Source organism: Anolis carolinensis, chromosome 4 (genome assembly GCF_035594765.1).
Source record: "Anolis carolinensis isolate JA03-04 chromosome 4, rAnoCar3.1.pri, whole genome shotgun sequence".
Classification (NCBI taxonomy): Eukaryota; Metazoa; Chordata; class Lepidosauria; order Squamata; family Dactyloidae; genus Anolis; species Anolis carolinensis.
Window position 1 is genome coordinate 245126475 of NC_085844.1, and position 22499 is coordinate 245148973.

General features: G+C 42.1%; 1 protein-coding gene and 1 long non-coding RNA gene across 4 annotated transcripts in view; both read left to right on the forward strand.

Annotated features, from left to right (window-relative positions):
* Positions 1-522: 522 nt before the first annotated feature.
* Positions 523-21479, forward strand: lkaaear1 (LKAAEAR motif containing 1). Of its 3 annotated transcripts, none has more exons than XM_062979069.1 (5): positions 523-550; positions 4186-4261; positions 15069-15402; positions 19916-20038; positions 21291-21479. In XM_062979069.1, exons 3-5 carry the CDS (start codon positions 15109-15111, stop codon positions 21351-21353), a joined length of 480 nt encoding a protein of 159 aa, XP_062835139.1. In that variant the 5' UTR covers positions 523-550; positions 4186-4261; positions 15069-15108; the 3' UTR covers positions 21354-21479. The 3 variants fall into 3 exon arrangements, with proteins under 3 accessions (XP_062835139.1, XP_003220764.1, XP_008108418.1); XM_003220716.3 differs by lacking the exon at positions 523-550 and adding an exon at positions 2661-2807; XM_008110211.2 differs by lacking the exons at positions 523-550; positions 4186-4261 and adding an exon at positions 2721-2807.
* The window catches only part of LOC134298543 (uncharacterized), a 243715-nt gene continuing 228370 nt past the window's right edge, over positions 7155-22499 (forward strand). The window contains exon 1 of the long non-coding RNA XR_010005660.1: positions 7155-8273. This is a non-coding gene — a long non-coding RNA (uncharacterized LOC134298543). The remainder of the gene's footprint in view (positions 8274-22499) is intronic.

Consider the following 22499-nt stretch of genomic DNA (forward strand, 5'->3'; position numbering starts at 1 on the left):
TAAGAGATAGTCAGAGGGGTTTTTGCCACTTCCTTCCTATGAAATAAAACTAATTATCAGTCTCATATCCAAGTATTAACCAGAGCTGACCCTGCTTTGCTTTCAAGATTAGGCAGCATATGGTGCCTTTAAGGTATTTAGACGTTATAACTCTATGTTTTAATTAGTCTTGCATTTCCCATTTTAGAATTATGGTTTTTTTCACCTCTAGCATCACCCAAGCCTTCTAATCACCATTAATTTAATAGAATACCAGGTGTTGTTAGTACCTAGTATTCATTGGTGGTCTCCAACAAATTATTCAATTCTAACTGGGATTGACCTTACTTAGTGTCCAAATCGAAATAGGATGTGATGCTTTTGTGGTATTTACCTCTATTCCCCCCAATCAATACATGTGAGAGTGGGCTGTGTCATCTGCTGCTCAGGTCCTGTGGGACGGCATCACAATTAGATAGCATCAATCAGAAAGTACCTAATGCCCAAACTGTTTGCTCATCTGCACCCACCTTGTAGTGGTCACTACATGATCTATAGGATCAAGAAAGAGGTGAGTCAGGGATATGGGTGAGGGGACTATGGTTCTTAGACATTTTCAAATTACCTGAAGAAACAAGCCATTGGGAACATACACTTCAAAATTTTACAAATGAAAACCAGGACACATGTGGCCAAGCAACATCAGAGTGTTGTCAAGATAACAAAAACGAATATGAACATACAAGCTAAGAGAGGATGCAGCAGTTTGATTTTGCCTGAAAGGGAGACAATTTTGCTGAAGGCGTGTCAAACTGCATTAATTTTACAGTGTGGCTGCACCCCTAAAAAAAACTCTAAAGGAAACATTTTGTTAGATGTGGGAAGGTGAAACCAAAAATGAAGGTCATAATATACAAACAAATCAGATGGTTTATGTCGCAGCTAGCCAATTGGGTTCCAAACTCACAACCCCTTCTGAGAAAGTTGCACCCTTGTCCAAGGAGAAAAACTCCAAAAACAAAACTGTCCTTTGGTAAAGAAAGATTTATATAAACAAAACATACAAAACACAGTCCTTTGCTTTTATCAGCAGCAAAACAAAGCTTTCTTATCTTGGAGCTTTAACCTCTGTGGTCTCTGGATTCTCCGTCTTCAAACCTCTCTTCGGTTTCACTTCAGTAGCTCTTCAGCAACAATACTATCTTTGCCACCATCACAGCACACACTATAACACTGCACACAACACTGCTACAACACCACTGCATACAACACACCACAACACTAACATAAGACTTACTCAGACTCTATTAATAGCCCTAAATCTAAAGCAGGTGACTTAATTGCTGCTGGTCAAACACAGATGAGACATGATTCCTGCAAACACTTATTCATTTTCACTTAAGAAATGACCCAAATAATATAAAACTCTGACAGTTTATTTACCAATTATGGTGCATATGTATAATTTTTTTGCTCAATTCACGAAATGACCATTTTTTAGCAATCACCTCCTGTGTTTCCAATTTCTGTTTTTCTTCATTGGTTTGTTTTATCTTTGTGCAGAATGAGAATGCCACCTTGGGCAATAAATTTGAAAAGAGAACCAAATTCTTAGCAGTTTGTTATAATGGCATCTTTACTAGTATGGAATTGTTGTTCGTTTTGTGTAGTTTCATTTGTGTGGTCTCATTTTCGTATTTGGTTCCGGCTAACAAAAATGGGCCACCTATGTGACATAAGTTTTTGTCTGGCTAACAAAAAACATGAAAATTTTCATGCCATTCGCAGCAATGGGACGGCTTCCAAGCCTCATTCCCCCCCCCCCCCCCCCCCAGGATGAAACCATGAAAATGAACAAAATCTGGCTACCAGTATTTTTAAAAAATACTCAGAACTCGGAACAGTAAATAAGAAGCAACATTCTGTAAACAGAGGCGTTCCAGACATGAATCAATCAGCGGCAGCTAACGACTCTGAACAAAGGATGCCCCCAGGCAGGAAAAGGCCAGGAGATGAAACTATTCAATGCTAATTTAGGTGATTAACTACAACATTCACACTGGCCTCCAACTGACAAGAGTTCTCTCTTCTCTCACCCTGGACTTTCCACAGACATATAAACCTTCCTTGCTTAGTTTCTCCATACCTCACAACCTCTGAGGATGCCTGCCATAGATGTAGGCAAAACGTCAGGAGAGAATACTTCTGGAACATGGTCATACAGCTTGGAAAACACACAACAACCCTATCTATCTAATATTAACACCCATTGGTACACATCAGCTGTAATGGGAAAATGGCCCTATGTCAGTACCTGCTTATTGTTACGGGGCAGAAACTAAAGGAAAATGAAAGCAAGTACAATGATTGTGTGGCTTTCATTTTTGTGTCATCTCTCGTTGCCTATGAAAATGTCATCATTCATTTTGTGTAGATGAACAGTCGAAACGAAACGATAGCACGAAGGAAACAAAGGACAAATTTTTATGCACATCTCTAATCTTTACTGATGTGGAGAGCTTTCCAAACTTTGCAACTTTACCCAAATTTGCGGAGCGGAAGAGTTGTTCTGCACTTTTCTCCTCTGCAGTTAAATGTCTGGGGATGAGTCTGCTTCATCGGCAATCCTAATGCTTTGTGTGTGTGCATGTGTGTGGTAAGCAGTCTGGACGGGGGAGTGGGGCCTCCTCACCATTGTCTAGTTGCCCAGCGCCTGGGTTACTATAGAGACGTTTTGTACACTGAATCTCTTTGAGCTTGGAAGGATAAGCTGGAATAGGTTTGATGCAGAAGAGAAAGTGAAGAGCAGGGTCCATAATGGAAGAAAGGTGAGAAAGGAATATTTAAGGAACAACATAGGACTCAAGTTTCTGTCCCACTCGTCTCCTATTCTTCCCCTGCTCCCCATTATCCTTTTATTTGTCATATATGGCTGAGATGAAAAAAAAAGCCAAACAGCAAAGCTTCCCTTCTGCTCATCACAGCCCAACAAAAAATTGTCATGGTGTCTTGGTTTTTAGGCCCGTTGCTGGGATTATTTGAGGCATTGGTTCAGAAAATTGTATTAGATAGACCATATCAGCTCTAGGTTTTTAAAAAAATATGTTATCATTTTTTTTTCTATAGGTAAGCAAATCATGATTATATAGCAAATGTTCTGTATCTCCAAATGTAGCACTGATAGGGGAAAATTGTACAAATATGTGAGGGGAAGTCATAGGGAGGAGGGAGCAAGCTTATTTTCTGCTGCCCTGCAGACTAGGACACGGAACAATGGCTTCAAACTACAGGAAAGGAGATTCCACCTGAACATCAGGAAGAACTTCCTCACTGTGAGGGCTGTTCGGCAGTGGAACTCTCTCCCCCGGGCCGTGGTGGAGGCTCCTTCTTTGGAGGCTTTTAAGCAGAGGCTGGATGGCCATCTGTCGGGGGTGCTTTGAATGCGATTTCCTGCTTCTTAGCGGGGGGTTGGACTAGATGGCCCTTGAGGTCTCTTCCAACTCTACTATTCTATGATTCTATGATTCTATGAAAATTGGTGCAATTTTTTTGAATTAGCTGGTCAAATATACCCAGAAACTGGTCTAACATTTGAGGCACCAAAATATGTGTTGGCCAGTGTTAGAGAAGGGGTTCTTTTTGGACTGCAACTCCTAGAATCCCCAGTCTGGATATTTGCATTGTATCATCAGCCTTTTCAATGCATGCCCATAGTGCTTGAAGAGAATGCAATGCTGGCGTTCTGCAAATCCACAGTTCCAAAAGGAATACAAACACTGTGAGTCACAAAGGATAATGGAAGGTGGTGATAATTCAGCAGAACCAAGAGCATGCCAAGGAGGAACAAGAGATCTTTGTAGGTTGATGGTGGTCTTTTCAAGTTCTGCTTGGTGTTGGCTTCCCTATGTAGTAGATCCAGTGGAGGCTAGTGTCTCCAGTGTCAGAGAGGCATCAATCTGAAGTTTACTCCTAACTTTCAAAGAACAATCCAAGATGCTGATGTTATGATAGGGATGGGATTGATCACCTTAGATATCTCCTTTGGAGTTCAAACTAAAACCTAAAGCAGATTCATTGCCCCATGGACATTGGCACCACCAGCCTCCACTGCAGGGACTTTCTTGGCCACACAAAACATCTCTTGCCCTGATTTAGCCAGAGAAAACCTGATGTTCCCATTTCTGACTCTCTTTTTTAACCCACCAGAGAAACAACGGTCTTCTCTTGGATGCTAAGAACCTGCTAGCAGAGATTGAGCATAATTTACTGGATTTCCCCAACGGTATGTTGCATTGAAACTAAAGGTTTATTTTCATTAGCAATGGGTGAATCTGTCAGTTTTATACTTTCTGGTGATTAGGAAGAGTGCACCTTCTTTACTCTAAAGCAGCAATCTCCATAATCATCGTCATTGTCATCATCATTGTTATTTCTATCGTACCCTATCTCCCAGAAAGGAATTATCAAAACGTTTATTCTAATGGTCAATCAAAATCTGCTCTCCCATAATGCCAAACCATTAAGCCTGGTTCTATCTTCTGGAGCAGCAGAGAAGAAACCGGTCCCTTCCTCTCTGTGATGGCTCTTGAAATCTTTAAAGAGGATCCTCATATCACTCCCTCAGTCTTCTCTTTAACAATCATAAAATCATAGAAAAATAGAATTGGAAGAGATGACATGGGCCATCTAGTCCAACCCCCTGCCATTCAGGAAAAGCACAATCAAAGTATCCCTGACAGATGACCATCCATCCTGTGTTTAAAAGTTTCCAAGGAAGGAGCTTCCACCAGACTCTGAGGCAGAGAGTTCCACTGTTGAACAGCTCTTACAGTCAGAAAGTTCTTCCAGATGTTAAAGTAGAATCCCCTTTCCTGTAATTTGAACCCATTGCTCCAATGAAGGACTTGATGCACCAAAGTGATGTTATACCACTTTCCTGTTCACATTATTACAGGAACTCTGCTTAAAATAGAGGTATTTGGGGAAGTCTGCGGGTATTTTTTTCTGAATTTTGTCTATATCCGTCTTAAAATGAAGCACCCAGAACTGAATGCAACTGTAAATGTTCTCCATCAGACAAAAAGGACCAACATATTCCCCTCAGGCAGAAAGCAGCCAGGCTTTGAAGCTGCAAGGCTTTTCAATATTAATCAAGGTGGCCAATTGCAACATTCACACTTGTCTCCAATGGTCAAGAGCTCTTTCTCCCAACCTGGACATCATTCCACAGATATATAAACCCTACTTGCCCAGTTTCCAACAGACCTCACAATCTTTGATAATGCCTGTCATAAATGTGGGTGAAATGTCAGGAGAGAATGCTTCTGGAACATGGCCATACAGCCTGGAAAACTCACAACAACCCAGTGATTCTGGCCATGAAAGCTTTCGACAACAGCATTTTTATTTGCATCTTTTGTGGCAGTCCTGTGCCCCTAACCCTATCAAATGTGGAGAACTAACTTTATCATTTATTTTATTTTATTCTACAAATAGCCTTCCAAGATCATTTCAGTAGGTAATGCAACCTCCTACTCCTTTCCCCATTTTAGCAGCATCCATCCCTTCCCTTCCTAACCTTGCAGCCACCATCAGGGCATAGTGACTTGTTTGAAGACTGTCACAATGGAGAATCCAAATGACTCCAGAGGATGCCAAGCAGCAGATGGCAAACTGTTTGGGTCACGGAGCCTGATGGCTGCTGATTGCAGCCTGGTACATGCAGACTTCCCAACGGGACTCCCGTTTTGTAGAAACAGAGCAAAGTGCCAAGTTCCTTCTACGCTGAACACAAAACAGTGTGATGCCTATGGCTGACTTTCCCAACCAAATGTCTTTGCAAGGTTGTTTGTATGCTTGCTTTAAATAATACATTTTTTCAGTTCCTGGAGGAGGCTTCTCCAAGAATAACAGTCTCTGCTGCCAATTGATGGGTATTTCTCTGTATTTGGTCATTTGCTGCAAAGCCTTTAACAAGCACAGAGTTGAGAGTTGTTTATTAGAGGGCCTGCAGGTCTTCTCACACCAGGGCCAATGCCAAAAAAAAGACATCATTTTTCACTTTCTCAGAGCATTTTTCAAAGAGACTATGATGTAGACCTATATAATGCAGTTAAACTGTGTGTTTTCCGGGCTGTATAGCCATACATGTGTTACATGAGTCTACACGGACCATATAATGCAGTGTAGAATAGGCCTTGGCTTGGCATAGTTTGACAAAGAGGATCAGAATAATCTAATAACACTATTAAGATTGATTTATTTTTATGCGAGTTTTCATGGAATTTAATCTGCTTCAAAATCCATAAAAGTCAATATCGCAATGAATCAGATTCTTGTTAAAGACTCAACAAGTATTGACTGGAAAAATAACTCTTCCTCTTTTAATGTCTTTCCAAATCCATGGAATTAAATCAGCTATTGGGCTGTATTTTCCAGGCTGTGTGGCCATGCTCCAGAAGCATTCTCTCCTGATGTTTCGCCCATATCTATGGCAGGCATCCTCAAAGGTTGTGAGGTTTGTTAGAAACCATTAAATGCAAGGCCATTCAATGCTAATCGAGTGGATCAATTGCAACATTCACACTTGCCTCCAAAGGTCAAGAGCTCTTCCTCCCACCCTGGACATTCCACAGATATATAAACCCCACTTGCCCAGTTTCCAACAGACCTCACAACCTCTAAAGATGCCTGCCATATATGTGGGAGAAACATCAGGAGAGAATGCTTCTGGAACATGGCCATACAGCTCAGAAAACTCACAGCAACCCAGTGATTCCAGCCATGAAAGCCTTCGACCACAAATCAGCTATTGCTGCTACATTCCTTTCCTCTTGTTTTTCCACCATCACCTTTTCTAGGGACCAAAACTCTTATTAAAGAGTCAATTAGAATCACCTGGAAACACTTTTCCTTCTCCTTATCAGAAAAATCTGGCATGATTTCCTGCTTTTGCAGTAGAGCCAAGTATTTCCTCTTTAAACAATCTCTTACTTTGCCTGTATTTTTAAATAGCAAAAACATTTCACAAGCAGAGTACTAGCTGGTGAGTGGCAATTTTTTTCTATATTTATGTCTAATCATTTATTATTATTATTATTATTATTATTATTATTATTATTATTTGAAACACAACAAGATGAGTCCTCAGCAGACGCTCTGCTGGCTGTTGTATTGGATTACACGTCGGACACTTCCCAAGTGTCTAGGACTGTGTGATGTATCGGCGAATAATGCGTGCAGATCCCAATAAGGTGGCCTTCTGCAGCTAGCCGGTGGTAATTTTGTCAGCGCCGATTGTGTTTAAGTGCAGGCCAAGGTCTTTAGGCCCTGCACCCAGTGTGCTGATTACCACTGGGACCACCTTGACTGGCTTGTGCCACAGTCTTTGCAATTCGATCTTTAAATCCTCATATCGTGTCAGCTTTTCCAGTTGTTTCTCTTCAATCCTGCTGTCACCTGGGATTACAACATCAACAATCCATACTTTGTTTTTTAACACAATCATGAGGTCAGGAGTATTGTGTTCCAAACCCTGTCTGTCTGAATTCAGAAGTTTTATTTATTTATTTATTTATTTATTTACAGTATTTATATTCCGCCCTTCTCACCCCGAAGGGGACTCAGGGCGGATCACATTATAACACACATTGTCAAGAGTCAGATGCCAATTAGTGAAAAAAAAATAGAGTTTATTCAGCAGATAAGCCAAAAAGTAATGTTAACACAGAAAAAACCTTGAAATACTTCACTATCAGTGCTTCAAGAGCAGTTCAAATAAAAATATAATTCAGCAACACAAGCAGGTAAAAACAAAGCTAAACAAACTTAGTGCAAACTGCACTTTCTGAGTCCAAGCCCTGCCAGCCGGCTCTGTAGTTTTCAAAGGAACAGTTCCCAAAAGGAAACACCAAATTGGTCAGGAAACAAACAAACAAATTAAGAATGCAGTAGACTGCTTCCACAATGTGGATAAAGCCGAAGGCTCCAAAAGGATGGTGAAAAGACGTCGTCCGGGATTCCAAGGTCAGGTCAGGAGATAACAGCGGTGTCCAAAGAGCAAGCCAGGAGTCAAAAGCCGATAGTAGTCATCAATCACAGGGTGAAGGCAGTAGCAAGGTCAAATTCCGATCCAAGGTCTGAAGAGGGTGCAGTCATCCAAAACAGGTCCACGATAAGACACAGCGAGAGCCAAGCTAGGTGATAACAGCAGATTCAAATCATAGTCCAAGTCCAATCTTCATGGAAACACAGAGATCCCAATGGCGCCTCAGCAACACCTTGCCACACGCAAAGTGCAGTGGCCAAACATTCCCATTTTATTCCCCTTCCTCCTGGGTGACCAAACACTCACACCCAAACACCAGGTGTCCCAAATCTACTCAGTCTGAGCTCCACACAGCTAGAGCTCGTGGATCTGGAGTACCTAGCAATTCGTCGGAGTCCCAATCATCCTGCCCACACTTAGCCCCATGAACACTTAAAGAACCATCCTCCCTTCTCCAAGCATCCCAATTGGGATCAGCTCCTGCAGAAACCCCAGGTTCAGAAGTATCCATAGACCCCAAATCCCCAGACATCTCCGGTGGCTGTGCCCATTCAGTGCCCGCTTCCCCAGCCACCACCTGTTCCTCAGCATCCATCTCCCCATCTGAATCTTCCTCAGAAGATCCCCCATATAGCTCTCTAAGTCGCTTCCTGCGCAACTCCTCCAGTGAACCCTCATCACGAGGGTTTTTTCTTCCTCTTCGAATTCCATCCCCATCAACCATAATCCCCGAAGGCGCAGTCACAACACACATAGGGCAAACATTCAATGCCCATAAACACATCAAACAGAGACTGAGAGACACACGCAGAGGCAAGTTAACGTTCTTCTGAGGGGATGTTCGATTCTGGCCACAGGGGGGAGCAGCTGCTTCATCATCCACACTGACGGCACTTCCTCATTCCAGGTCGTAAATTAGTTAATCTTGCCTCCCCACTTTATAAGTGGTACCTTATCTCCTACTTGATAGATGCAACTATCTTTCGGGTTGCTAGGTCAGCAACGAGCAGGGGCTATTTTTTATTTTTAATTGACGGGTGCTCACCCCGCCACAGGCTGGCCTCGAACTCATGACCTCATGGTCAGAGTGATTTAAGGCAGCTGCTCAACAGCTGCGCCACAGCCCGGCCCCAGAGTAGTTCCAGAGTAGGCTGACGTGTTCATTCTGTATAACTTTTTCCGGCTTGTGATCCCACCAGTTCTTTGTCACAGGGAGATGGTATTTGTTGCACAAGTTCCAATGAATCATCTGAGCAACTGTGTTATGCTTCTGCTTGTAGTCTGTCTGTGCAATCTTCTTGCAGCAGCTGGGGATGTGATCTATTGTTTCATCTGCTTCCTTGCAGAGTCTACATTTGGGATCTATTGTCAGCTTTTCAATTTTGGCTTTGATGGCATTGGTTCTAATGGCTTGTTCTTGGGCTGCCACAGTCAGGCCCTCCGTTCTCCTTTTTCAAAGTTCCATTTGTGAGCCACAGCCATGTTTTTTCTTTGTCAATTTGGCTCTCAATTTTTCCCAGGAACTGCCCATGGAGAGCCTTCTTTTGCCAGTTTTCTCTTCTGCTCAGTATTGTTTTTTTATGGTATTCACTCTTTGTCTTTTGCACTTGAAGCAGTTTACTGCTGTTGACTTCCCTCAATATTGGTTCTTGACTGCCTTTCACATAATCTGCCAGGGCATGTTTCTCTTCCTCTACCATTTGTTTCACTTGCAGAAGCCCTCTTTCTGCCTTCTGGGCAGGTAAAGTGTATCGACATCACTACGCAGGTGCCATGAGTAGTGGATTGTCATCAGTTTTCTGGTTTTTCTGTTCAGATCATCCAGCTCTGCTTGTGTCCAGTTCACAATTCCAGCAGTGTATCTAATGATGAGGATGGCCCAGGTGATGATAGCCTTGATCGTATTTCTGCCATTTAATTTGCTCTTCAAAACCTTTCTGACTCTTTGGATATATTCTTTGCTGACCACATTTTTCACACACCCATGCTTGATATTGTCTAACTGTACTATGCCCAGATATTTATAGGCTTCAGGCTGATTGCATTTTATGGTTTGTCCATTTGGCATCTCTATGCCCTCATTGTGAGTAATTTTCCCTTTCTTTAATGCCACTGTGGCACATTTGTCTAGGCTGAACTCCATACTGATGTCACTGCTGAAGATTCTGTGTTGGTCAGTGATTGGATTTCTGTTTCTGATTTTCTGTAAAGCTTTAGATCATCCATGTATAGCAAGTGGGAAATTTTTGGTGAATTTTTGTTGTTGTTGTTGTCTTTATTTATACCCCACCATTCTCCCAGTGGCGAATGGGTCTGTCCAAGGTGTTGAGGCCTCTCTTGTTTTCTTTCCTCAAGTCATTTCCAACCTAAGGTGACCCTAAGAAGAGCTTCTCACAGAGTATTCTGAAGCTGAGAGTATGTGACTTGTAAAGCTGCAACTTCCAAGATTCTATAGCATTGAGCAGTTGCAGTTAAAGTGGCATCAAATTACATTGATGCTACAGTATAAGATTAGGCATGGACAAACTTTGGTTCTCCAGGTGTTTTGGACTTCAACTCCCACCATTCCGACAGCCTCAGGACTCTTCCTTTTCCCCCTCAGCCGCTTAAGCAGCTGAGGTGGAAAAGGAAAGGTCCTGAGGCTGTTAGGAATGGTGGTAGTTGAAGTCCAAAACACCCAAAGGACCAAAGTTTACCCATGCCTGGCATAGATGCATCTTTACTCTATGAAGGTTTATGCAACTGACTTCTTTCTCTCATTCTCAAAGTATGTTTTGCAAACTGATATTCCAGACTAACCTAGCTTTGCATTTGAATACAGAGCAGTTACGCATCCATAACTCTAGCTTATGCTACAAGAGAATAATGCCTGCAGCTAGTGACTTTACTATCTAAAGCACCCTGCACATTTTGGTCTCTGAACGTTCCTTAGGATTTCTTTGAAGACCCACTTCTAATCAATGTTGCAGAAATTGCTGAGCCAAGAAATGCCTTTTCATGAATTTCATAGGCTGATTTCGACGAGATGCTCTTTTTTTCCTGTTAAAAGCAGAGACTCAAGTGCAATTTGGCAATCCTGTTACATGGTGAGCAGCTGGGAATCCTATTATGTGCTTGCAAAGCCCTCTAAGAAACAAATTCGATAGGAATTTCAGCCAATATGTTAAGAAAGCTAACGGAACTGCTGGACGTATCTGGATCAGTGTTTCTCAGTACTCTTTGATTGTAGGTGAACTATAAATCCCAGCAACTACAGCTCCCAAATGACCAAATCAATCCCTCCCCCAATCCCACTAGTATTCAAATTTGGGCATATCGGCTATTTGTGCCAAATTTGGTCCAGTGAATGAAAATGCATCCTACACATCAGATATTTACATTATGATTCACAACAATAGCAAAATTGCAGTTATGAAGTAGCAATGAAAATAATTTTATGGTTGGAGGTCATGACAACATGAGGAACTGTATCAAGGTGTCGTGGTATTAGGAAGGTTGAGAACCAGTGATCTGGAGATTTGGCAAGATTTGTACAAGGGGAGAAGGTTTCTATTGCCTTCCTCTAAAGCTGAGAGTATATGACTTGCCCAAGGTCACCCAATAGGATTTGAACCCTACGATTCCCAACACTCAATCCACTACACCTACCTGGTTCTCTGGAGTCCTGAAAACCAGGTTACAAAACTGTGCATACTAGCCATGGAAGCTCCACTGGTTGACCTTGGGCAAGTCATATCCTCTCAGCCTCAAAGGAAAGTAATGGCAAACTTCCTCTGAACAAATCCTGCTTAGAAATCCCTTTGATAGGGTTATCATAAATTGGAGTCACCTTGAAGATGCACAGCTACTGTTGCTACTGTTGAAACAAAACTCAGTAAAATAAAATCAGCAGTATGTGACAAAGCTACAGCAGCTGTCCAAGTAATTGAAATATTCAAGGGACAAAGATTAAAAATTACATTTGACATTTATGTATCGGATGCCTTCTCATAAAGGAAGGTCTTCAGCAGCTTCCGGGATGTCATTAGCGAGGAAATTGAGATGTGTCTCCTGTGGAAAGGAATTCCTTGAATTTATGTCTCCTAATAACATTGTCCCGTTGACAGCTTAGAAACATACAGAGATAAAATGTAATTAAAGGGCATTATGCTAAAACAACAAAACAACTTCCAGCTGAACCATTTCCAGCAAAGAAGAGAATAAAACCAGATGACAACACATGAATCAATATGTGCTAATCATACTTTAATCACCACTTTGACCTCAAAGAGAGCCTGAAAAAGATCCTTTTGTGAGATCTAGCTCCCAGAATCTTCCAACCAATATAGCCAGAAGGTTCTGGGAACTGAAGTCCATGAACAGCACTTCTCAAAACTCTGATCTAAACTTGAAAGCGTCAGCAACTTGTGGCCCATCGGATATTGTTGGATTGTAGCCACAAAACTAAGCCACTAAAACTAATTGGATTGTGGAATTCCAGTCCATCATTGAGAGAAGGAGCCATAATTTTCCAAGTGTGATCCAATGATAGCCAGAAGTTTCCATTATAAGGGTGCAATGATTCTGTTCTGAGTTTAATGCTAAGATTCAGCACCTCAAACAGCTTCAAGTTAATTAGATCCTACATCTAATGAACATAATGTATGGTTTTCAGTGCTTTGCTGCTCTTTCAAAGCTCACTCTACAGTTTGGTAGGATTCTCCTAGCAACTTTCCACCTTTTTTCCTCCCTGGATCTTCTTAGGTGCTCTAGAATCATAGAGCTGGAAGAGACCAAAGTCCAACCCATTCTGCTGTGCTGGAATACCATTTGATTCTAAGATGCATCAATAGCATCTAGATTGAGGGAAGCCATAGTCCTTCTCTATTCTGCTTTGGTCAGACCTCACCTGGAATAATCCTGTGTCCAGTTCTGGGCACCAGAATTCACAAATAATATGGACAAGCTGGAATATGTCCAAATAAGGGCACCCAAATTGGTACAAGTTCTGGAAGCTTATGAGGAATAGCTTAGGAGCTGGATAGCTTAGGAGCCTGAAGAAGAGGAGGTTGAGAGGAGATATGATAGCCATGCTCACTTTGTTGACTCACCTCCATAATAATATAGTAAAGGTAAAGGTTTCCCCTGACATTAAGTCTAGTTGTGTCCGAATCTGGGGGTTGGTGCTCATCTCCATTTCTAAGCTGAAGAATTGATGTTGTCCATAGACACCTCCAACATCATGTGGCCAGCATGACTGCATGGAGCGCCATTAGCTTCCTGTCAGAGCAGTACCTATGTGTGATGTCTCAGGTACCTTTGGCCCCTGATCCAGCAGCTATTGCGGATCAAAGTGAAGAGAATTTGTACATGGCTATCATGTCTCTTCTCAGCCTTCTCTTCTGCAGGCTAAACATGCCCAGCTCTTTAAGCCGCTCCTCATAGGGCTTGTTCTCCAGACCCTTAATCATTTTAGTTGCCCTCCTCTGGACGCTTTCCAGCTTGTCAACATCTCCCTTCAACTGTGGTGCCCAAAATTGGACACAGTATTCCAGGTGTGGTCTGACCAAGGCAGAATAGAGGGGGAGCATAACTTCCCTGGATCTAGACGCTATTCCCCTATTGATGCAGGCCAGAATCCCGTTGGCTTTTTTAGCAGCCGCATCACATTGTTGGCTCATTCTTTGGACTAATTCTGATCTTTTCTAAAAGGTCAACTGTTTGACTATCTACTCTGCTTATATTTGTTGAAAACTTTTATTGCTTTAATAAAGATATTAGATTGTATATTGGCCTCCGTGTTCGCGCTGCCTAGGGGTGTTACACTATGGATCTACTTACATTTGCATGTTTTCGAACTGCTAGGTTGGCAGAAGCTGGGACTAACAGCAGGTGCTCATTCCGCTCCCTGGATTCGAACCTGCAACCTTTTGGTCCGCAAGTTCAGCAGCTCAGCGTGTTAACACACTGCGACATTGGGGGCCCTCCATAATAATATAACAGCAGTGAAAATGAACATTACCAAACCATTCTATACTTATTTCCATAAGAATAAGGCATAACTCCCACACAGGAATCAGTCCGTATTACAGGTTGAGCATCCATTATCCAGAACTCTGAAATCCAAAATCTGAAATTATACACATAGGTGTTCAAGAGAATGACACCTCTGCATTCTGATGGTTCAATGTACACAAACTTAAAAGCATGCATACATTATTAAAAATTACCTTGAGACATATATGGAACCTAAACGAATGTCATTTTTAGACTTGGATCCTTGTTGGAAATAACATCCTTCTTCAAGCCTCCACTAGTTATTTATATAATTCAGATTATTTACGGTATTGTATAGGTGTGTATTGGTATGTAGTTTTCCTTAACTCTGTGTTGTGGGAGGGGCTGCAGACCTTGTGATCAGATCTGGGTTTGTTCAGGAGTCAGACTCCATTTTAGAAACAGTGTGCTTAGAGGAAATTGGAGGAAGATATGCAGATGAGATGATACCAGGCATGGGCAAAATTTGGCCATCCAGGTGTTTTAGACTGCAACTCCCACAATTCCTAAATTGTGGGAGTTGAAGTCCAAAACACCTGGAGAGCCAAAGTTTGCCCAAGTCTGCACTATACTCTTGCATTTAAGATATGCAGATGACACTGTACTATTGTGATAAAATACTCAAGATTTGGAAAGATTATAGGGCAAAGTTGAGGCCGAAAGTCTAAAGGTGACAGTTTTAAATGTGCTTAAACTATCAGAACAATTAAAATCAATTAATTGTTGTAAAAGAAACAGCACAAGTAAAAATAAACTACACTGATAGAGAAGGACAATCTTTGTACCATCGTTTCACAAAACCCTAGGGCAACCTCATGCATTCAATAGGATTTTTTTTAAGAGAAAAGGCATACTCAGAGATAGTTTTGACAGCATCCTCTTTTGAAATATAGTCTACAGCACCTGGCATTTGTTGGTCATCTCCCATCCAAATATTGTCAAGGGCTGATCCTGCGTAATGTTCAAAATCTCATTTTAGACTGACTATATTTGTTTTCCCCTCTAGCATCCTCTACCATTCAGTCCAGGCCTGAGAGAGAACCAAGATGTCCAAAACAGAAACGCTTCACAGAAGCAAACCTATCACCCGCTTTAAGAAGCCTGCCCACACCGACGAAGTCAGCAAAATGACTCCAGAACAGACTGCGCGCTACTTGGCTTTTGCTGATCCCAGCAATTCCAAAGTGAAGGCAATGTTGGCCGCCACACTGATGAAGGACAGGAAGCTTCGCGGGGAACAGGAGAAGCAGACGGAAGAGAATAACCTCATTGGGATCCTCAAGGCTGCCGAGGCTCGGAACCGCCTCCGCAATGCAAGGCTCCAGCACCAGAATCTGAGAGTGAGTGCACTGTAGCTCAATCCTTCCCAACTCTTGGTCCTCCACATATTTTGGACTTTGGGTCCCAGAACTCCTAATAGTTGACCAAACTGGCTGGGGCTTCTGGGAGTTGAAGCCCAAACACAAAAAGGACCAAAGGTTGGGAATAACTGCTGTAGCTGGTTGGCATGACACAACCGGGGAGAGGTGGAGGAACCTCATGAGATCCTTCATGATGTAGCATCAAGGGATGGTCCATAGTACATCCCTCTTCCTTGTGTGTGTTTACATAATACACCATTAATGCAATTTGACACTACATTAAATGGCATCGGTTCAATGCTGTGGAATCCTGGGAGTCGTAGTTTGGCCAAGAAGGCTAAAGGCCATGTAAAATTACAACTTCCGTGATTCCACAACACTGAGCTGTGGCACACTGCATTAATTCTACAGTGTAATATATCCCTAGGCTTGGATCTCTTGCATCCTACAGAATCCTGGGATTTGTAGTTTCATGTGTTCTCTAGCTGAAAATCTAAATAAATTCCAAATCTCAGGATTCTGTATGTGTTGCCAAGGGGGTTAAAATGCAAGAATTTTGCTACAATTGGTTAGTATGAAAGGGTCCCATGTCACTGCCCATCCATTAAACCCAAGCAAGGAGAAACTTTTTGAACTATAACTCCCAGACAGTAGATTATCCAAGGTCTAGTCTTAACCTGTATAGAAAGAGCAGCACACTTTGGCAGAGAAGGCAAAAGGCTTTGTAAAATTGCAGTTCCAATGTCTGCATAACATTTAAGTCATATGGTATCAATATAGTATCAAACTGTACTAATTCTACAATATAGCTGGACCTTGTACAAATCCCCAATTTGTGAAACTCTTGAAGGCATGCCAATTTTCAATTTAATTAGGACTAAAGAAGAAAGTTTTAATAGGCATATCTAAGTTCTGGAGGCCCAAAACATGTCCAAAAAGGGTCATCTTGTTCCCCGCTCTTACAACAAAAACATTTCCTTTTAGAAATTCCTCTAAATGAATTTTGGTGACCTAGATTTAATCTGCTTTACCAGTGGCTTGTTAATATTGTTTTCCATCTCATTTGCTGCTGTAGTTTCACTTGGAGCAGTCGTCAGGTTTTCCTATCTATTACAGGATGTGTTTCCATGGTTCTTGTTTGATGGTGTCTTGATGGAATTCAAGAAGGCTTTGGGCAAAGTCTTTGGTATCTGAGCAAGCATAGCAGGTGTGAGATCAAAGGAGAAATCCCAATATGGAGTGAAAGCTAGAACAGAGAACAGAGTAAGAATACACAAAAGCCAAAACTGGTAGATGTTCATGAATGCATACATCTCCATAGGGAATTGGTTGGTCCTTTTTGTCTGGTGGAGAACATTTATAGTTGCATTCAGTACTGGTTGCTTCATTTTAAGATGGATATAGACAAAATTCAGAAGAAAAAAAACACCCATAGACCTCCCCAAGTACCTCTATTTTAAGCAGAGTTTATTTATTTGTTTATTATTTACAGTATTTATATTCTGCCCTTCTCACTCCGAAGGGGACTCAGGGCGGATCACATTACACATATAAGGCAAACATTCAATGCCTTGACACAGAACAAAGACAGAGACAAACGCAGGCTCCGAGCTGGCCTCGAACTCATGACCACTTGGTCAGAGTGATTTGTTGCAGCTGGCTGCAGCTGGCTGCTCACCAGCCTGCGCCACAGCCCGGGCCCAGTAAAAAATGTGAACAGGAAGTGGTATAACATCACTTGGGCGTATCAAGTCCTTCATTGGAGCAATGGGTTCAAATTACAGGAAAGGAGATTACACTTGAACATTGGGAAGAACTTCCTGACAGTAAGAGCTGTTCAACAGTGGAACTCACTGCCTTAGTGTGGTGGAAGCTCCTTCCTTGGAGGCTTTTAAACAGAGGCTGGGTGACCATTTGTCAGGGGTGCTTTGAATGTGATTTTTCTGCTTCTTGATAGGGGGTTGGACTGGATGGACCATGCTGTCTCTTCCAAGTGTATGATTCTATGATTCTACAAGTACATTCTTGCAAAGGAGTTAGTAAAAAGTGGATTTGGAATTGGGTTACTGGCTGAACTGGCTCATTCTGGAGAGAAGTGACCAGTGGGGTGTCACAGGGTCCTCTTCTGGGCCCAGTGCCATTCAACATCTTTATTTAAAATGACTTGGATGATGAAATAGAAGGCATGCTTGCATGCTAGCTTACCATGTTTGCAGATGATCCCGATTGAGAGAGAGTGCTAATACCTCAGAGAAGAGGGTCAGAATCCAAATGCACAAATATAGGATGGGTGACACCTGGCTTGAAAACAGTTCATATCAAAGGGATCTAGCTGTTTTAAGAGATCACAAGCTGAACCTGAGACAATCATGTGATGCAGCAGATAAGAAAGCCAATGTGATTCTAGGCTACATCAAGAGGAGCATAAATCAAGGGAAGCTAGGGGCCCCTGATGGTGGCACAGTGTGTTAAAGCACTGAGCTGCTGAACTTGCAGACCAAAAGGTCCCAGGTTCAAATCCCAGGAGCGGAATGAGCGCCCGCTGTTAGCCCCAGCTCCTGCCAACCTAGCAGTTCAAAAACATGCAAATGTGAGTAGATCAATAGGTACCGCTCCAGCAGGAAGGTAAGGGTGTTCCATGCAGTCATGCCAGCCACATGACCTTGGAGGTGTCTACGGACAACGCCGGCTCTTTGGCTTAGAAATGGAGATGAGCACCAACCCCCAGAGTCAGTCATGACGTCAGGGGAAAACCTTTACCTTACCTTATAGTGCCACTTTATTCTGCCTTCGTCAGACCTCACCTGTGTCAGGTTCTGGACACCACAATTCAAGCTGGAACCAAAGTTATAAAATGTCTGGAAACCATGAATCCCTCTGAGGAGCAGCTTAAGAAGTTTTGTTTGGAAAATAGAAGGTCAAGAAAGTGACATGAGTGCCATATGTAAACATTCAAAAGGCTGTCATATTAAAGAGGGAGCTGGCTTGTTTTCTGTTGCTCTAGAAAGTAGAACATGAAGTAATGGATTCGAACTGCAAGAAAAGAGATTCCACCTAAATATTAGGAAGAAAGTTCTGCTGATAAGTGCTGTTGAATAGTGGAATATGCTACCTGGGAGCTTGGTAGAGTCTCCCTCTCTGGAGGCCTTTAAACAGAGGTGGATGTCCATCTGTCGGGGTTCTTGGATTGTGTATTCCTGCATGGCAGGGGCTGAACTAGATAGTATTTGGGGGTCTCTTCCAATTCTATGATTGCATGAAAAATTGAGCGTTTTTGATGCATCAAGGAGTGCAGTTTGCAGAGAGGTCAAGAGGGGTGATGTCCCGTTCCCCCAAGTCTGTGTCCAGTTGCCTATCCATGCTCTAATATCATCTGTTTTCCCCTGAGATTTATTCAGGGAAGTCCTGTCTTGGAATAATTTACCATTCCTGGCCAGGGGTATGTGGTCAAAACACCCTGGAATTCCTGCTTGAGGCCCACCAGATGGGAGCTATCAACTTCCCTTCCTTGTCAAACCCAAAGGCAAATGTTTTGACAGCAACTTCAAGATCCCCGGAGGCCTTCCTGTGCAGGAGACCTTTCTCCTGATTGCTGTCATTTTATTCATGGTTTACAAACCCCGGGCCAAGTTTCCTTGCATAATCCCCGTGAGAAAGCCAATGCAGCGGCTTATTTTAGACCAGACCGCTGCAAGGAAAGTATTTTCCTTTTAATCTCGGAACAACATGATATCATAATTTGGCTTCAGGGCTGGTGTTATTTATGGCCTTCGCCTCCACGATGCTATAGTTAGCAACCCTGGAAAGGGGATTTGCTGCTGCTACTGTCCAAACAAACCTTACGCTCATTGCCAACTTTAAGGCTGTTCTAGCCTGCAAGACAAAACAGTGGCAGAAGGGTATTTCTCCCCACTGGCAATAAACAACACCTGGAGTTTTTTCAGTCTCTCTAGAGTGGTTTCATATACATAAAGCTACTGCAATGCTTTATAGAAGCGGTGTGTGACTTATGCTAGTGCATTCCTTCCAATTGTCCTGGGATGCACCTATACTGTAGAACAAATTCAGTTTGATACCACTTGAAGTGCTACAGTTCAATTTTATGGAATCCTAGGACCTGTACTTTGGTGAGCCAGCTAGATTCTTTGATGTTAATTTGTATTTATTCCTCAGTGTAAATACACCCATGCTTTGGTATTGACAATCCCATATTAATTCCATAATCATGTTTTTCAAAGGCTCCACTTTCTTTCACACTCTCATCCTTTTTCTTTCTCTGTTTACAGCCATTATTAGTACAAAAAGTTTGCAAGTAGTTTGCATTCAGCTCATCAAGGAGATGAGCTGCAGCCTCTCCTAGCTTATCTGTTCTTTCTCAGTAATAATTGTTGACATCTTAATTGCACTCTGATGTTGGAGGGCGTTCTAGTGTTCAGATTTGGATAACGGCTTCAATAAGAGGCTCTGACCATTCTCTTTCTTTTCACTCCAGGCACAAGAGATCAATTTCCTGGTCTCCTTCCAGAGAAATGCTAAAGGTGCTGTGAGACTGGAGGTCTTCCTTCCTCCCAGGAGGAACATGGTAAAGTTATCAGACTGCATGAACACAGTCCAGGTATGTGTTGGGCAGGGAAAAAACTCTCTGCTTATTTCATTCTTGGAGGTGAGGAGGAAGATTTTCAAAAATGTTCTTCCTTCTAGGGGCGAGGCTCAATTCGGGTAGAAACAAGTTGACTATCTGCAAGTTACATTTGGGGACTTCAGCTTCTTGAATATCATGGCTGAGGAAATTTGGGAGTTTGAAGTTACAAAAAGATAACTTGTTTTGAGCTCTATCTTCCAGCAACCAATTTTTTGTTTCTATATAAAGGGGAGGGGAGGGCGGGAAGGAAATAAGGAAGAAAGGAAGGAAGAAATAAAGTAGGAATGAATTTCTGGTTGTCTAGTCGAGACAGTAGGAACCTCTACTGGATAGATATATAAAGCTGTATAACAAGTGGTTCCACAGGTATTGTTGTATCCCAGAGCCAGAACACCTCTGTACTTAACCATAATACCAGTCCAGTATAAATCAGCAAGCAGGTTATTGAAGAATATATAAAAATCAAAGCAGTACAAATGGTAAAAATAAGTTAGTCCAAAGATATGCAATAGTCCATTAGCTCCAAGGTACAAATGTAGAATTCCAAAAACCAAGGATACAAAATATCCAGATAAACAAGGCAGCATAAAATCCAATACACAGAGCTCCAGAATAATCCCTTAGACTTGGAAAACAAGACTTGAATAGCTGAACACATGAAACTAGAAATTTCCTTCACTGTGGCTTGATGCAGGATGTTCATTAAACTCCAACATTGCCCAGACTGATCTAAAATCATTTCCCTGTCTCACATAAAGCTTTTCCTCACTCATAGACTGTCATGAAATCATTTTGTTTACTTTTACAAACAGATAAGGGTCTCTTACCTAACAAGCGCAATGACCTTCGATGTGCTTGAGAAGTTTATGGAAGTGCTGCCTCCTATCCCCTGGCTCATTAGTCTCTTCACCTGATGATTCATCTTCAGAACTCAATTCCCTAGAGAAAGGCTGTTTTGGGCCTCCTTCAGGAATGTGGCCTTCAGAAACTACAGGTATTGCTGCGTCATAGGCTCAGCAATACCATCATCAGGCTGCCTAATAGGCCCAGAATCCCCAGTGAGATCAGGTGCAGGCACAATCAAAAGTTCAACTACAGCTGGTATCTGTCACCATTATACCATATTTCTCCATTTGAAAGCCTGTAAATACTCACAATAAACATTTTCCTAAATATTGCTCAATGTCTTTCCCTTTATCCATTTTCATTTTCTTTTCCCTTTCAGAGAGGGCGGATTGAAGAGATCCTGGAGGATGAAACGGGTGAGATCTTTATCAGGAGGCCTTGAAGCCTCCCTAGAAAAATGCAGGACAAGAGAGAAGACAGGGATGGGAGCCAACCAGAGCAGAAGTCTGCCTCTTAGCAAAGTTATTCCAGTTAAATAAACTAGATGGATTATTATCAAGAACTAAAACATTGTGTTATGCCAAAAATTTATTTTCTTTTTAACATTTTAGCAATTCCCAGTCAATGTCATGGAAATGAAACTACTTTGCTAAATAAAGTGAACCCTGGGTATCCACTGAGATTTGGTTCCAGGACCCTTGTGGATACCAAAATCCATGGATGCTCAACACGTATTATATACAATGGCATAGTAAAATGGTGTCTCTTATATAAAATGGCAAAATCAAGGTTTCCTTTTTTGGAATATTTTTAATCTATGTATTTTCAAGCCATAGATGGCTGCTTCCATGGATATGGAGGGCTGACTATCATGCCAGTGAGGAAAAGTGCATTGCAGGTAGATTGATTTAGTCAAGGAAGCCGTGGCCCTGAGTTTGCAAGAGCTAAGCAGGGCTGATAATAACAGCTGGCCCTGGAGGTCTTTCATTTATAAGAGGATTGTCTATACTACTCAGAAATCCTGCATTGGACTAGATGTTGCTTCTGGACACCCAGATGATATCCAGGAACTTCTGGTGTGTAATATGGGGTAAAAACACCTTTTGAATCCTCCTTATTTAACAAAACCCTATGAAATTCAAGTGGCCACCATATATTTACAGGTGACTTGCAGGTGCACACAGAGAGAAATGTGGATTAAGAGTCTAGATCAGCTACTTACTTAAATATACTGAACTAAATAAGGTCTCCTGACCCAATCCCCCCCCCCCCCCTTTTCCCATCTTTTCTTACTTGGGAGAAGCTGCTGTGATTAATAGGGCTCTGTTCCCTGATAATTGTGATGCAGAACACTTATATTTTGACCCACCTCTCAACTATAATCTCTAGTTTGACAGAGGCAGAATTGCTTCTCCATCACAAGAACAGAGTAAAAACATCAGAAACATCTGCTGCCCCCCAATCAACAGGAAAACTGACCTCCATCACTCATAGCAACAGATACTCAGTAAGGTAGGGTTGGGTGACTTTTATGATCCCTGTATATTCCCTACGCTATAGTCGTGATTGTGAATATGTAGGGAGTGTG